This window comes from Protopterus annectens, chromosome 4.part0 (genome assembly GCF_019279795.1).
Source record: "Protopterus annectens isolate FY-2018-M chromosome 4.part0, PAN1.0, whole genome shotgun sequence".
In the NCBI taxonomy this organism is placed as follows: Eukaryota; Metazoa; Chordata; order Ceratodontiformes; family Protopteridae; genus Protopterus; species Protopterus annectens.
In genome coordinates, this window is record NC_056733.1 from 351,418,510 (window position 1) to 351,431,675 (window position 13,166).

The 13,166-nt window shown below is 39.8% G+C and overlaps 1 protein-coding gene across 3 annotated transcripts in view; it reads right to left on the minus strand.

The window, feature by feature from the left end:
* The window catches only part of TAOK3 (TAO kinase 3), a 2,060,965-nt gene that overhangs the window by 230,043 nt on the left and 1,817,756 nt on the right, over window positions 1-13,166 (minus strand). For all 3 annotated transcript variants that reach the window (XM_044068327.1, XM_044068326.1, XM_044068325.1), the window contains one exon: window positions 10,082-10,285. In XM_044068327.1, the coding sequence (XP_043924262.1) occupies window positions 10,082-10,285 (204 nt within the window). The remainder of the gene's footprint in view (window positions 1-10,081; window positions 10,286-13,166) is intronic.

Below are 13,166 nucleotides of genomic sequence, written 5' to 3' on the forward strand. Positions count from 1 at the left end.
ACCCTGACACCAAGGTCACAGCAGTGACCAGTCATGACTCAGCCAATCCCTCCCTGCTCCCTCAAGTTCATTCCCAACCATCCTCACTTCCCCTTTCTCTCAAACCTCCATTTACCTTCAAAACTAGGTAAAGGGTTTCCCTTTTTTACCACAAAATGGACCAAGATAACACAAGACAAATGTGTGCTGGGCTTTATCAAGACAGGTTACAGACTTTCACCTATTTTCCAAAGCCTGCAGACATTCCTTCTGTACCAAAAATCAAGTATGAGAAGCTCTGACCCAAGTAAGGCTACATTTAAAGCAAGGCTCCATGGAAAAATGGCCCCCTCCAAGAAAGGAGTATTATTCCTGAATTTTTCTTGTTTCAAGAAAGGAGGGAACTTAGAGACCCGTCCTAGACCTTTCAAGATTAAACAGATTCCTTCTGGTCCCCATGTTCAAAATATACTTTCTCCTCATGCCTTCATGGTCATCTTGGATCTAAAAAATGTTTAGCTACATATTCACATTGCAAAGCTCCACAGGAAGCATCTTTATTTCAAAGCAGGTAGAAATCAGTACCAGTTCTCTTCTCTGCTCTGCCCCTTGGCTTATCCCCTGCACCCAGAATATTCATCAAATGCCTGAATCCAGTAATAGACTACTGCAGGACGTATGGCATTCAAGTAATCTAGGAAGGGGTAGATTTGAATGCCAGGGCAATCAGTGGTGTAAGTAAAGAACATCAGAATTTAACAGTTAGATGTGTATACTGAGACAGAATCTGTAGCCTTTAAAGGCTTAGTGAACTAGAAGGGCAATAAAAGAATGGTCAAGAGGTTCCAAAGGACATTAATAACTTAAGGACTACTACACAGTAGCAAATACTGAGTGGGATTTCTTTAAGGCAGGAGTAGTGAGAAGGGTAAGAAATGAATGAACAGAAGGACTTAGACGTAAATAAAAATTCAAGGTCCTGTACACAAGGACAGTTATTTATTATTGGGAATTCAATGTTGGGTGGGTAGGGTGAAACATTATATCCCACAAATAGATAAGCAGAAGATCATAATGCCTGATCTTGGCTTTGTTGGCCCGAATGTATCCACAAAAACATTAAAAAAAGAAAGACGAAAAAGTCATGGACATTCAGAAGCCATACAGCTGAAACACTTGATGCCCTTAAGGGTCACTTGCATATATTCATCCCATGGGCATCTATTACAGGAGGTTTAAGGCATCACACAGTGAAAACTCTAGCTTGGCTAGGTTTTTCTTGTAGTTTTTACTATATTTGTCTGTGCGACTTTTTTACTTTTTGGTTTTGGGGCTAGAATGGCTGACAGCATGTGGGAGTTTATAGATTGTTACAGGATAATTCAACATTCGGAGATAATAATAAATGGAAGATTAATGATATACGGAAGTGAGAATGATTACAGGGCACTGTTCAATGTATGGTGATGAAGAATACATTCATAGACATCTTCCCTGCCTAACAATATGGAGAGATTTTTGAAATTTACTGCCAGTAGTGTAAACAACAGGATAAGAAGAATGATGTTATAAGCCCAAAAATTTCCATTTGTACATGTGGGAGTATATGATAGGCCAAAAGGCATATTTTGCATCTGATGTTATCATTTAACTCACTTAGTCAATACAATTTTTAGCCACATAGAGGTAGAGCTGATAATGTAAAGGATGGATATGGCAAAAGGGAGAAAAAAACTACTGGTAGTTGTGTTTAATGCAAGAAGGTTGAATAGAAAAATAAAAAAGTTAAAGGTGTTACTTTGGAAGACAATATAGGAATTATTACTGAAACATGGTTTAGTGATGCCATGGAAGTCAGAGTACAAGGCATTTCATAATATTAGGAGTAGTGAGAAAGAGGGTGGAGTATCAATCAGCATGAATGAGTATATAAAATATAGCTGGTATACTATGGTGAATGATCTGAAATTCTATCATTGACAGTTACAGGAAAAAGCTGAATTTATTAGATTTAATATGATACCACCAATGGATAGACAAGAAGCAAGGAGATGGGTGCAAGAACCTAAAGGATGCATTTTTGTACCAACTATATTCTTGGAAGCAATTTTAATACCTCTCAAATACTGATAAGGAAAAAAATCTAACTGGAGTACATAATGGCTTTGTCCCAACTAGGGACAGAGAAATATTCTAGATGTTCGTTTATCATCTCCTGGACTCGAGGTCTCAGAAGTGGTGAACCACTAGGCAGTTTGGATCATATGGTAGACAGATGTACTACTGAGGGTTTCTTAAATCAAAAACTGAACTTAAATGTGGAAGAAAAAACTCTTACATAACCGATTATTGGTCCATCAACAATGCTGTGTGGAAGAAGAAATTTGAACAGTTATAATGTTTAAACATGGGCTTTATCTAATAATAAAATGGAGTCTTTAATTAAAGATTCTGTTCCAAAAAGAAGAAAATATATACATTACAAACATGTCTTCCACTCTTGGATGAATGCAAGCATCAAAGATATACAAAAACAAGAAAAAGGAGAAAAAACAATGACTGAAAACCTGTCTTATAGAAATAATGAAGTTTACAAGAATTGTATGGTGATCCACTCAAAGAGATAAAAGGGTGTTTGAAGTATAAACTTAGAGAAAGTGTCGTGGACAAAGTGTTTTTTTAGATAGATGCCATAAGGGTCTAAGTGGCAATATTAAGGTTAGTGATGGTAACAATGCAATTATAGAACCAAGAATGCTAGTGGTAACCTTTGCAATTTTTTTTCTAAGATTGGAGAGGGTGATTAGAATTATCTTAATTTACAATGTTCTATAATAATTGGGGAACTGGTTAAAATTCGCCTGGACCAGAGGAATTGAATGGATCTTTCTTAACAAATATAAAGGAATCTATACTGGTCTGTTTAAGATTCCTCTTTGAAGAATCTCTGCTATTTGGAATTGTCCCTAAGCAGTGGGAATGTGCTAATGTTATCCAATTCATAAGGAGGAGATCATATCAAGCAACTACTTTTAGACTTATTAGACTTACTAGTTTGATTGGGTGGTCACGGTGGTGCAGCGGTTAGCATTGTCGCCTCACAGCAAGAGGTTCTCCGGTTCGATCCCCGGCTGGGCATGCCTATTGTGCGGAGTCTACATGTCCTCCCTGTGGTCACGTGGGTTTCCTCTGGGTGCTCTGGTTACCTCCCACATCCCAAAGACATGCAGTAGGTGGATTGGACATTTTAAATTGGCCCTAGGTATGAGTGTGTGTGCGTGTGTGACTTCCGTGGAAGGTTGGGCGCCGGTCTGGCAACTCGACACCGTAAAACTCTACTGCCAATCATGAGCGGACAGGTGATCCGCTGTGGCGACCCCTAACTGGGAAAAGCCAAAAGAAGAAGAAGACGACTTACTAGTTTGATTGGAAAAAGTTTTGAAAGGATCTTTCTAAACATACTAGAAATACCAGTTGGAAGGTAGGTATTGTGAATTTACTAAAGGAAGGTCAACTATAACTAACCTTTATAAACTTCTATACTGACATTGTTTAAGCTATTTATCTGCTGATGTAATATACCCAGACTTGGCAAAAGCTTTTTATACTGTACTGTGTCAAATAATTCTACAAGCCCTGGAAAGATTGGGATTTAATCACTATGTTGTCCAATGAGCAGTAGATTTGTTACACAGCATATCAGCTAGACTCTGTGTACATGCGGCCAAGTCTAAGGAATTTAATATTAACATATGGTTACCTCAGGGCTCCATGTTGGAACCCATTTCTTTTCCATGTCTTTATGTTGACATCCCTGTAATAGGAAATTGCTAGACTGGTAAGTTTGCAAATGATGTAACAATGCTGGTGTAGCATCTTCTGTAAAAGATAAAATGATTTAGATAATTTGTTAACATAAATTTTTATATTTTAGAAAAGAATACTCAAGGTACTTATATAGTTTGGATTTGACTATTATTGGGGAATGTGTGGATATTGATGACTTGGGGGTTATAGTAAATGGTACGTTAAGTTTTGAAGGTCAAGTGAGTAAAATTGTGAGAAAGTATATTACAATAAGAATACAATGTCCTCTAGAGAGGTTTGTGTATTGAGACCACTTTTAAATCTGTAATTAGATGAATCCTGGAAAATGGGGTTGGATTTTGTATATTCTCAGTCTGATAGTAATAAACTGTAAAGAGAGCAAAAAATATTTTACTAGGAATTTGAAAGGTGTAAGAAACTTGACCAATGAAGAAATACTTACGAATATTAAGTTATTCTCAGTTTGTTATAGACTTATGAGGACAGAATTAATGTAGATTTACAAAAGTCTGAAGAGTAAGGAAATTGAATACATTTTGGGAATTTCATTTTTAAGACCCAAAATGAATACCAGAAATAACAAATTTTCTCAAATATAGATAATGTGAATATAAAACTGGGAAGAAACTATTTTCAATTTAGGTCTGGTTAGAGATGGACTTTGGTAATTTAGAGAGCTTTAAAATGTAACAATAAAAAATTAAGAATCTAGTGTCTCTGCAGTGGAAGTAATCATCTAAGACCAGTGATTAGGGGTTGGGGGGGTTGGCATAATGTTTAAGATGTTTACCTTACTGACACAATGTACAAGGTTTGACTCTTACCTTTGATGGAAACTGGCAAGGCTTAAAATGGCCTGCTAGGGCAGATAAGTTCATATGCAAGTACTAGACTATTACCACCTCATAGTACTATTGTAGTGAGACTTGGAATTTGGGAAATTATTTATTTATTTATTTCCAGCTTGATTACCAGTGAAGTCCACTGGGTCCAGAGGACCCGTTTTCAGTGGAGGTCCGGGGAGAAAAGCTCCAAAATACATATTATGGTATAGGTATAGAAGTATAAAAGATAGATTGTATAGAACAGTTTACAACATATGTACTTTCAGTATCACACATAGTCAGACAAAAATCATTATGGTTGATCTTGAGGGTTATACAGGTTCATATCTGCCCTAGGGCATTTGTAAGCCTAGCCAGAGTGTGTTTGGCTTTCGCCACCCTTTTAGATTAGTTGACTGTGCCTCTGTATAGTAGGTCACAGAAGGTAGCCCTTTTAAGGTTAGCTTACTGTACCTCTGTCAAGCAGGGACACAGAAGAGATCCCAGGGGTAAACTTACAATCTCCCATCCACTCGTTAAGATTTCTCTTGAAGAGGGTCAGTGAGGGGTTCTGCCTAACATGGATTGGGATTTTGTTCCAGAGTGAGGGGAGCCTCTGGGATATGAATCTGTCCCTCCAGCATGTCCTATTTATTTCTGTGCTGAGGTTCAAGTCCCTGGAGCGTGTAGCTCTAAGGGATTTGGATTTACTGAGGTGAAGCACGTCCATTAATTCTGGGTTGGACATGGCTTTATACGTCAGACACAGATCGCCTCTGAGTAGGCGGTACACAACTGAGTAGAGCTGGAGTTTCTTTAGCCGAGCTGCATAGGGCATCTGTTTGAGCCCCTTGATCCTCTTGGTGAGGTACTTTTGGGGTCTTTCCAGTTGCTGCAGGTGTCGGGTAAGGTGCATCCCAAATGGGGCAATGTATTCAATTATGGGCCTGACAAGTGATGAGTAGAGGGGGCACAATGACCTCTCTTGATCTAGATGTGAATCCTTTCATGATAAGGTGGGCTATATAAAAGGTCTTTCTAACCACTTTGGCAACGTGATTGTCAAAGGAGAGATTGCTATCTACTTGGGTCCCCAAGTCCCTAATTACTTCTTCCGTACTTAATGGATTACCACCTATGTAGTAATTTGTGGGCACTTTGTTTTTCCCAAAGGGGATGACTATGCACTTTTTGGCATTTAGCTTTAAGCCATGGCTCTGGCACCAGTTATCCGTCTCTGTGAGACCCTTTTGGAGGATGCTTGTGTCAGCCGGAGAGTCGATTACAGCACCCAGTTTGCAGTCATCTGCGAACTTGGTCAGCCATAGTCCACCCGTGTTAGCCTGTACCTCTGAGAAATATATACCGAACAAGAGAGGTTCCAGAACTGAGCCTTGTGGGATGCCACTTGTAACTGGTTTAGAGTCTGACATGGCACCTGCTATTCTGACCATGTGGGTTCTATCCCTGAGCCAGTTTGCAACCCATCTTGTGACATAGGGATTGATATTTAAGCTGGTGAGCTTATTTATGATGCCCGAGTGGGGTATTGTGTCAAGAGCTTTTGCAAGGTCCAGGTAGGCTGTGTGGACTACCTTCCCTTCATCTATGGCTTTGGTAACTATTTCAAAGAAGTTGACCAGGTTCAAGAGGGAAGATCTGGCCTTAACAAAGCCGAATTGGGTAGGATCCAGTGTCTGGAGGTTCCCAATGTCTTTGTTTATGATTTCCATGATGATACGCTCCATAGCTTTGCAGACCAGCCTAGTTAGGCTTATAGGGCGATAGTTTCCGGGGTCTGTTGTGGCACCACCTTTGTGGAGTGGGACCACTGTTGCTGTACGCCACTCCTTGGGTACATATCCTGTAGTAAGGCTGAGATTGAACAGTGACTTTATATGAGGGTTTAGTTCTTCTTGGAGCTTGTGTAAGGTGCAGCCCGGGACACCGTCTGGTCCCATTGATGCTGTGTTTTTTGCTTTGGAGAGGGCAGCTCTCACCTGTGCATCTGTGATCTCAGGAAGGCTACACTCTGTTGGGATAGACATTTGCTCTTTTGGGGGGAAGGGGGAGAGAAGGGGGAGAGAAGGTTGCACTGAACCTTTCTGCCACGATGTTGGCAATGTCTGTGGGTTCAGCGTATTTTTTGTCATTTTTCACTAACTCAGAGCATATCTGGGAGTTGCCTCCCTGGTTTCTGACATAACTAAAGAAGGCCTTGTGATTATCTTTAGTGTCTTGTGCAATTTTTCTTTCGAAGCTGGCCTTAGATGATTTTTATGAGGGATCGTTATTTCTTGCTAGTACTGATCAGAGACGCCTTCCCTTTTTGGGATTTTGCTCTATCATGTAGTAGCTTTCTCCTTCTGTTGCATAGCTTATTTATGGCCGGGGTCCACCAGACAGGTCTCCTGCCTTTGGAGGAGTGAGTCTTGGTTTTATTTGGGATAGCATGCTCCATGCATTCCTATAGATGTCCATAGAATGCTTTTGTAAAGGATTCTGCATTTTGGGCCGTATTTTCCACTGGCCCGGGGGCTTTGAAGGATTCCACCTCGGTTTTGAGAAGTGTGAAGTTTGCTTTTGAGAAGTTCTTCACCGTGTTTTCCTTGGCTAGGAGTGGGGATGGAATATGGATGTCCAGTGAGATTAGTTTATGGTCTGATCTTAACAATGAGGGGTATACCTCTGGTGTGGAACATAGAGACCCCATGTTGGTGATGACCAGATCCAATATGTTTTCCCCTCTTGTGGGAGTGGTGACCAGCTGTTCCATAGCATTTGAGTTTATAAATTCTAAGAACTGTTGGGTGAGGGTGTTCGGGCTTGAGTAGTTTTCCCAATCAATGTTTGGGTAGATGAAGTCACCCAATATAATGGTGTTTGGAGAGACCTTCTTCGTCTCCAGTTTTTTCAGGAAAGCCGAGTGAGGTTCCTGTGTTTGGGAGTGTGGTCTGTAGCAGGCTACAAACTGAAAGGCAGTTTTGCCCACTGTTAGTTGCACATGGATGGTCTCCGATGCTTCGTGCAGTGCCACTAACCTGGAGGTGTGGGTATCTTTGATAAATATGGATACTCCCCCTCCTTTTGTGGTTCGGTCTGAGTTTTGGGGCCGGAAGGCATGGTATGAAGTATAACCTGTTAGTGCTGGGGTGCTCTCGGGAGCCTTGAACCAGGTTTCTGTTACTGCACAGATATCGATATTCTCTATACTGAGGACAGTTTCGAGTGCGTGCATCTTGAGGTTTAGACTTCTGGCATTGAGCAGCATTACCCTTAGTTTTTTTTCTTTGTGTTGTCTATGGAGGTGGGTTTGTCTTTTGAGCCTTGCCTAAAAAAGGCATTATGGGGGAGGAAAGAGCCTTTGACAGTATTCGAAAACCCAGGGGTGGCAGGTGCAAGCCGTCCCTAGCGAAGCAACGTGGCTTGTCGAGCATGTCATCCCAGGCTGACAGACACTGGATCCCCTTTGAATGACACCAATACTTTAGCCAATTGTTAAAATTGATCATTTTGTCTTTATACTGTGGCATCATTCTTGGTGAGGGTAAGATGCTACTCAAGGTCAGGGTCATACCGGCCTGGGCTACATGATCAAAGAGCTCCTCTATGTCTTTTTTCATGTAGTCCAGGGAGGTACGTCTCAGGTCATTCACACCAGCATGGACAATGATGGAGTCATATTTGTACTTGCTTTGGAGTGACCTGAATGCTTGTGTTATGTGGCGGATCCTGGCACCCAACAGGCATCTTACAGTGACCTTCTCCTTGTTCAGCCTGGTGAGTGGGACCTCAGTGTGTCTGACAACAGAGTCACCTATTACAAGTGTATTAGGTGTGTTGTTTAACCTTAAGGGCTGTGACTGTGTGGCACACTGACTTTGTGAGCTATGTGGGTATTGTTTCGTGGTAGGGGTTGCTTGGATGTCTGCTTTGGAGGTCTCTGCTGCTTAGGCAGATTTTTATTTAGAGCCTCCAAGTATGTTTTTATGTGTTTGGTTTGCTGATGCGACAGGTCTATGTGAAACTGAATTTGTGGTGTGTGTGGTTACCTTCTCCTCCTGACAGGCTGTGCCAGTACTGGGTTGATGGAGCTTAGCCTCCAGTTTGGCTATATAGTTGCATCTCTCGCATATATTTGAGCTTGTTGGGAGGAGGAGAGGGTGGTCTGTATACATAAGGCAGTTGTAACATAGCCTCAAGATTCCCAGATTCACCAGCTGGACTGGAGAGTAAACCCAAAATTGACCTTTGGACATGCCTGAATAATATAGGGAACTACTTACTGACCGATTAGAAAGAACCAATAGGGAGCAAGTGCTTAAAAGGAGTATAAGAGGATGTAGTGCTTAAGTTTATTAGTGTTTACCTATGAGATTACTTGTACGAGCAAGTGCAGGGCTTTAGAATGAAAATAGAGTGCTTATTTTGACATTTAGAGCAGTTCTAAGGGAAAAAGTGAAGAGCAGACTTTGTGGAGCCGGGAATAGTTTAAACCTGTTTAAGCGGCGCTGCCCAACACTGCTCTGTGTGCACGACCACGCAAAAAGAGAGTTGCAGGGTTTTAAGAGAGAGAGATCAAGGAGTTTGGAATTGACCCAAAATGTCCAATAAAACTACAGCTTCTAGGTAGTAACCACTCCTACAAGGACAGGCAGGCTGCTCAGTGTTAACCACCGCCACTGGTGAACACAGAAACTTCCCTTTAGCCCAAGCAAGCACTGGCCTCCAAGAAACTTACAAACAGTTCAGAACAGCAAATCTGTAAGTGAACTTTCTTAAATTTCAGAAAGTGGGAAAAAAGCAAGATTTTTTGTTTGTTTGTTTTAGTTTAAAGGTAGCAGAGATATACAAGTAGCAAAATAGTCAGAACAGTGCAATAAATGACCCCACACTTGAGTGCTAGGCCAGATTCAGGTAAAATGCAGTTTTAAGAAAACTGATTTTAAATTAAGTGCAACACAGAAAATGCAGTAAACAGGCTCTAGATGTGTTCTAAATACTGTTTCTAATACAGATATCAACTTTAGCAAGCCGGAAAATGCCGAAAAGTAGGCGGCAAAGCAGTAATTTTAAACAAAAAAATCAGAAGAAAATACTTAAAATCTCAAAAGTGGCACCTTTCTTCTCTCACTGTTTTCTCTCCTTGGTAAAACACTCTTGTAAAGTATGTGTGGAAACACTTTGCATATACACCATTAAAATAAAAGTAGAAAAAAACACTTTGTATGCACTCATTTAAACTATGATGCTATTTACAACATTTACACAACAGTGTCATGGGATAAGTAGCTCTAGGAGTTTTGGAGAGCTTAGATACACTCATAGTTAAATACCTATGGGAGAGTTAGAGAGTTGAGGAACCTAGGAGAAAAAGAAATTAAACCTTTACCATCTATATTATAGCTCTGGTAGAGAAAATATATATTAATGTATTTAGACCCAGTTACCTCACGGATATGCTGCTGCTCAATCTCATGCCTTTTTTGCATGAACTTTCTTTTAAAGAGGCGACAGTTCTTCTCATAGTACGTTCTCTGATCACTAAGAAGTTGAGCCTCCTCTTCTGCCTGTGTGTGCTGGAGGTTTTCTTTATGTTTCGATATCCGTTCTTGTTTCTCCTTTTTGGGTGTGCTGTGATCTTCATTCAGTTCCTAAACATATGATAAATGCACAATTAAAGTATTTGAACAAACAGGCTAGAAGATTATATGATGTATCACAAACCTAATAGTTTCAGAAAAAAATGCAAGGAGAATAAAATACCACAGACCACTGTGTTAAAGTTTACTACCATGGTATTCAGATAGTTTTCATGTTTTAATTTCTCCAAGCACTTGGGGTTTCTAGTATCATGATGGAAATGGACTCCATTCCTAATTCAGACTATGGTTAGAGTTCATAAAATTAACACTGATACAGTCTTTGATGTCAGCACTAAGAACTCTTCTCTGCTCCCAGCATCACAATCTCTCATATGCTACTGCATCCAAATTATGATATTAGGGAAGGACTTGCCTATATAAAACATCTGGCAATCCTATGTAAAGGCATAAATCACAAACTCCATGATAAAATTATAATTTTAACTGCAAAAAATGTGATCACTGATATTCTAGCACTACTTCTAATGCAGTACACTTGAAAATCGCTGCAGTATTTACTCCTGCAAGTTCCTCTTCTTGTAAGAAATGTGTTTGCTGCCTTACAGAAGGTGTTTGAAAACAATTTGCTGTCACAGTTACATTCCGACCAGACTTCCTGCATGCATATGAAATGCCTGTCCAGCTGGAGAATTCTGTATATAAAAAAGCATAAAATAATAATAATAATAATAAACCCCAATGTTTCTTAATAACCACCACTTAAATTCTTAGCCATAAAGTTCTATTTGTAACAAAATATGTAGACTCTGCATCTCACAACACTGGGATGCAGCTGTCTTACTGTCAAGCCCTCTATGCCACTTCAATTCCATTTCTCTCACTACAAATTAATTACTTTAACTATACAAAATACTACATCCACTACACTTTTGAGATTTTTTTTTTTGTTAGTCTAGAAAGCCATCTCAACCTTCGTTTCAGAGATGGGAAAATCATGTCTCCCTACTACTGTGCAGGAGTTTTGTCTACCACTGCTTCAAGTATCTACATGTTTTCTGTTTTAAAGTGGAGGAGTGGAGGAACATGGTACCAAACAGGTGCAATGGTATAGAATTTATCAACTCAACAGATCATTAAATCATCAATGTCATTTTTTCATCATTGTTTAGTAAGCATGGCAAACATTCAGTAACAACAGCAACTTCTGCCCAGCTATGTGCTTATGAAATTTGTATCAAAATATTACATAATAAGTAAAAGCTGAATAAGTTAAGATGAAGCAGAATGTTATCAAGGTTGCTCATCAACTTAATGAAGTGCTCAGTATTAAGTTCTAATATCAGGGCAAATATGTTAAACACCTGTGAAAGATAACTACTTATTCAGTGTATTTTTCTAACAACCACTAACCTAGGATGGCAATGAGCAGCCCTGATTTCTCCTTCATTACTGCTGTTTCCATTCCAGATATTTCATGCCACTGCAATACCAGACAGTGACTCCTTACTGTGGTATCATGGTGGGACGCTAGCACCATTAGATCCAAGGGGATTCTTTAGCATAAAACCAGTCATGCCCTGAGGTGCTATGCACCCCGATGGTCATAGCTCAAGGCACTGCCAGATTCAAGTTAGAGGGTGCACGTGTGTATAAATTGTGAGTACACCAGTATAGGCACCTTCCTCCATTTGGAAGCAATGCTGCTCTGAAAAAAAAAAAATATTTATCCTTTGTTTTCTGGGTTAGTTACACCCCCCCTCCCAGGAATGCCAAGGATAAAAGAATTGTGCATCACTCACTTCTAATTACTCCTCTCCCTGTCTGGCCCTGCAACATATGGGACTGCAGTTGTATCCCCAATAACTGACTAGACAGTTAAGGAACAATACCCTACACCAGTGGTGTAACTACTGGAAGACAAAACATTAAGTGGAGTTAGCAAAAATACTTGCAATGTGTACATATAATATAAGACACCTTGTGAAATATACGCTACAGTGGTAGTGATCCCACAAATGCATTCGTGATTTTTTTTTTTTTTTATCAGTAAATTGGATGAAAATCTGGAGGAGTACAAAAGCAAAGTTTATGGTGGTTTATTACATTTCCACCCTTTGTTTAATCAAATTCTGGAGTACCTCATGGATTAATTACTCAGATCACAGTTTTAATTGTGATGAGCTCCACTTGAACCAGTTAATGCAGATGATGTAGGATTCCTCAAGTCCCTATAAATGGTGTGATAATCACAACATTCAGAAATGGCTGCCTTCTCAAACGTCTGATAATGTTTTTTTTTCTCCCTCATTCAACTGAACAAATGTACTTAATAGTTTACTACTGCTGCATACTTGGGCATGGCATTATTTGTACCAAGCACTCATCAGCTATGCTGAGTGTTTAATTAGTAAAGTGTAATCCAGACTATGATAAGTAAGAATAAAAGGTTATTAACTTCATCTGTGTACAACATATTTGAAGCTCCCTGTTAATAAGGCAGACAGCACATTCTGTGAAATAAACAACTTGCAATATAACTATACAAGTTAAAGTAATAGATTGCATACAATACTGTCTTAAGTTGCATCACATTATTACATAGGTTAGCACATCATTATTACTTGTGGGAGTTGTCCACAAAACAAACAAAAAGAAAAAAGAAAGAGGTCCATTTTGGCCAGGAAAAAATAAAAACAGTCAAAAGAAGGTCCAGGAGAGTGTGATCATTATAATGCAACAGCATTCCTCCCAACCATACCGAATTACTCGTTTTTTACCGAGTTTTGGGGTCCAGCTACGTCAGCCTGTCGGAATTGAGCTCACGGGCTCACATCCACACATTTCAGGCTGTTTGAATGGATCTGCAAGAAAACAACTGCTGCTGCAGAGCTCTACAAGAGAAAGTAGTATGGAGTTTATTTCTGAGTTT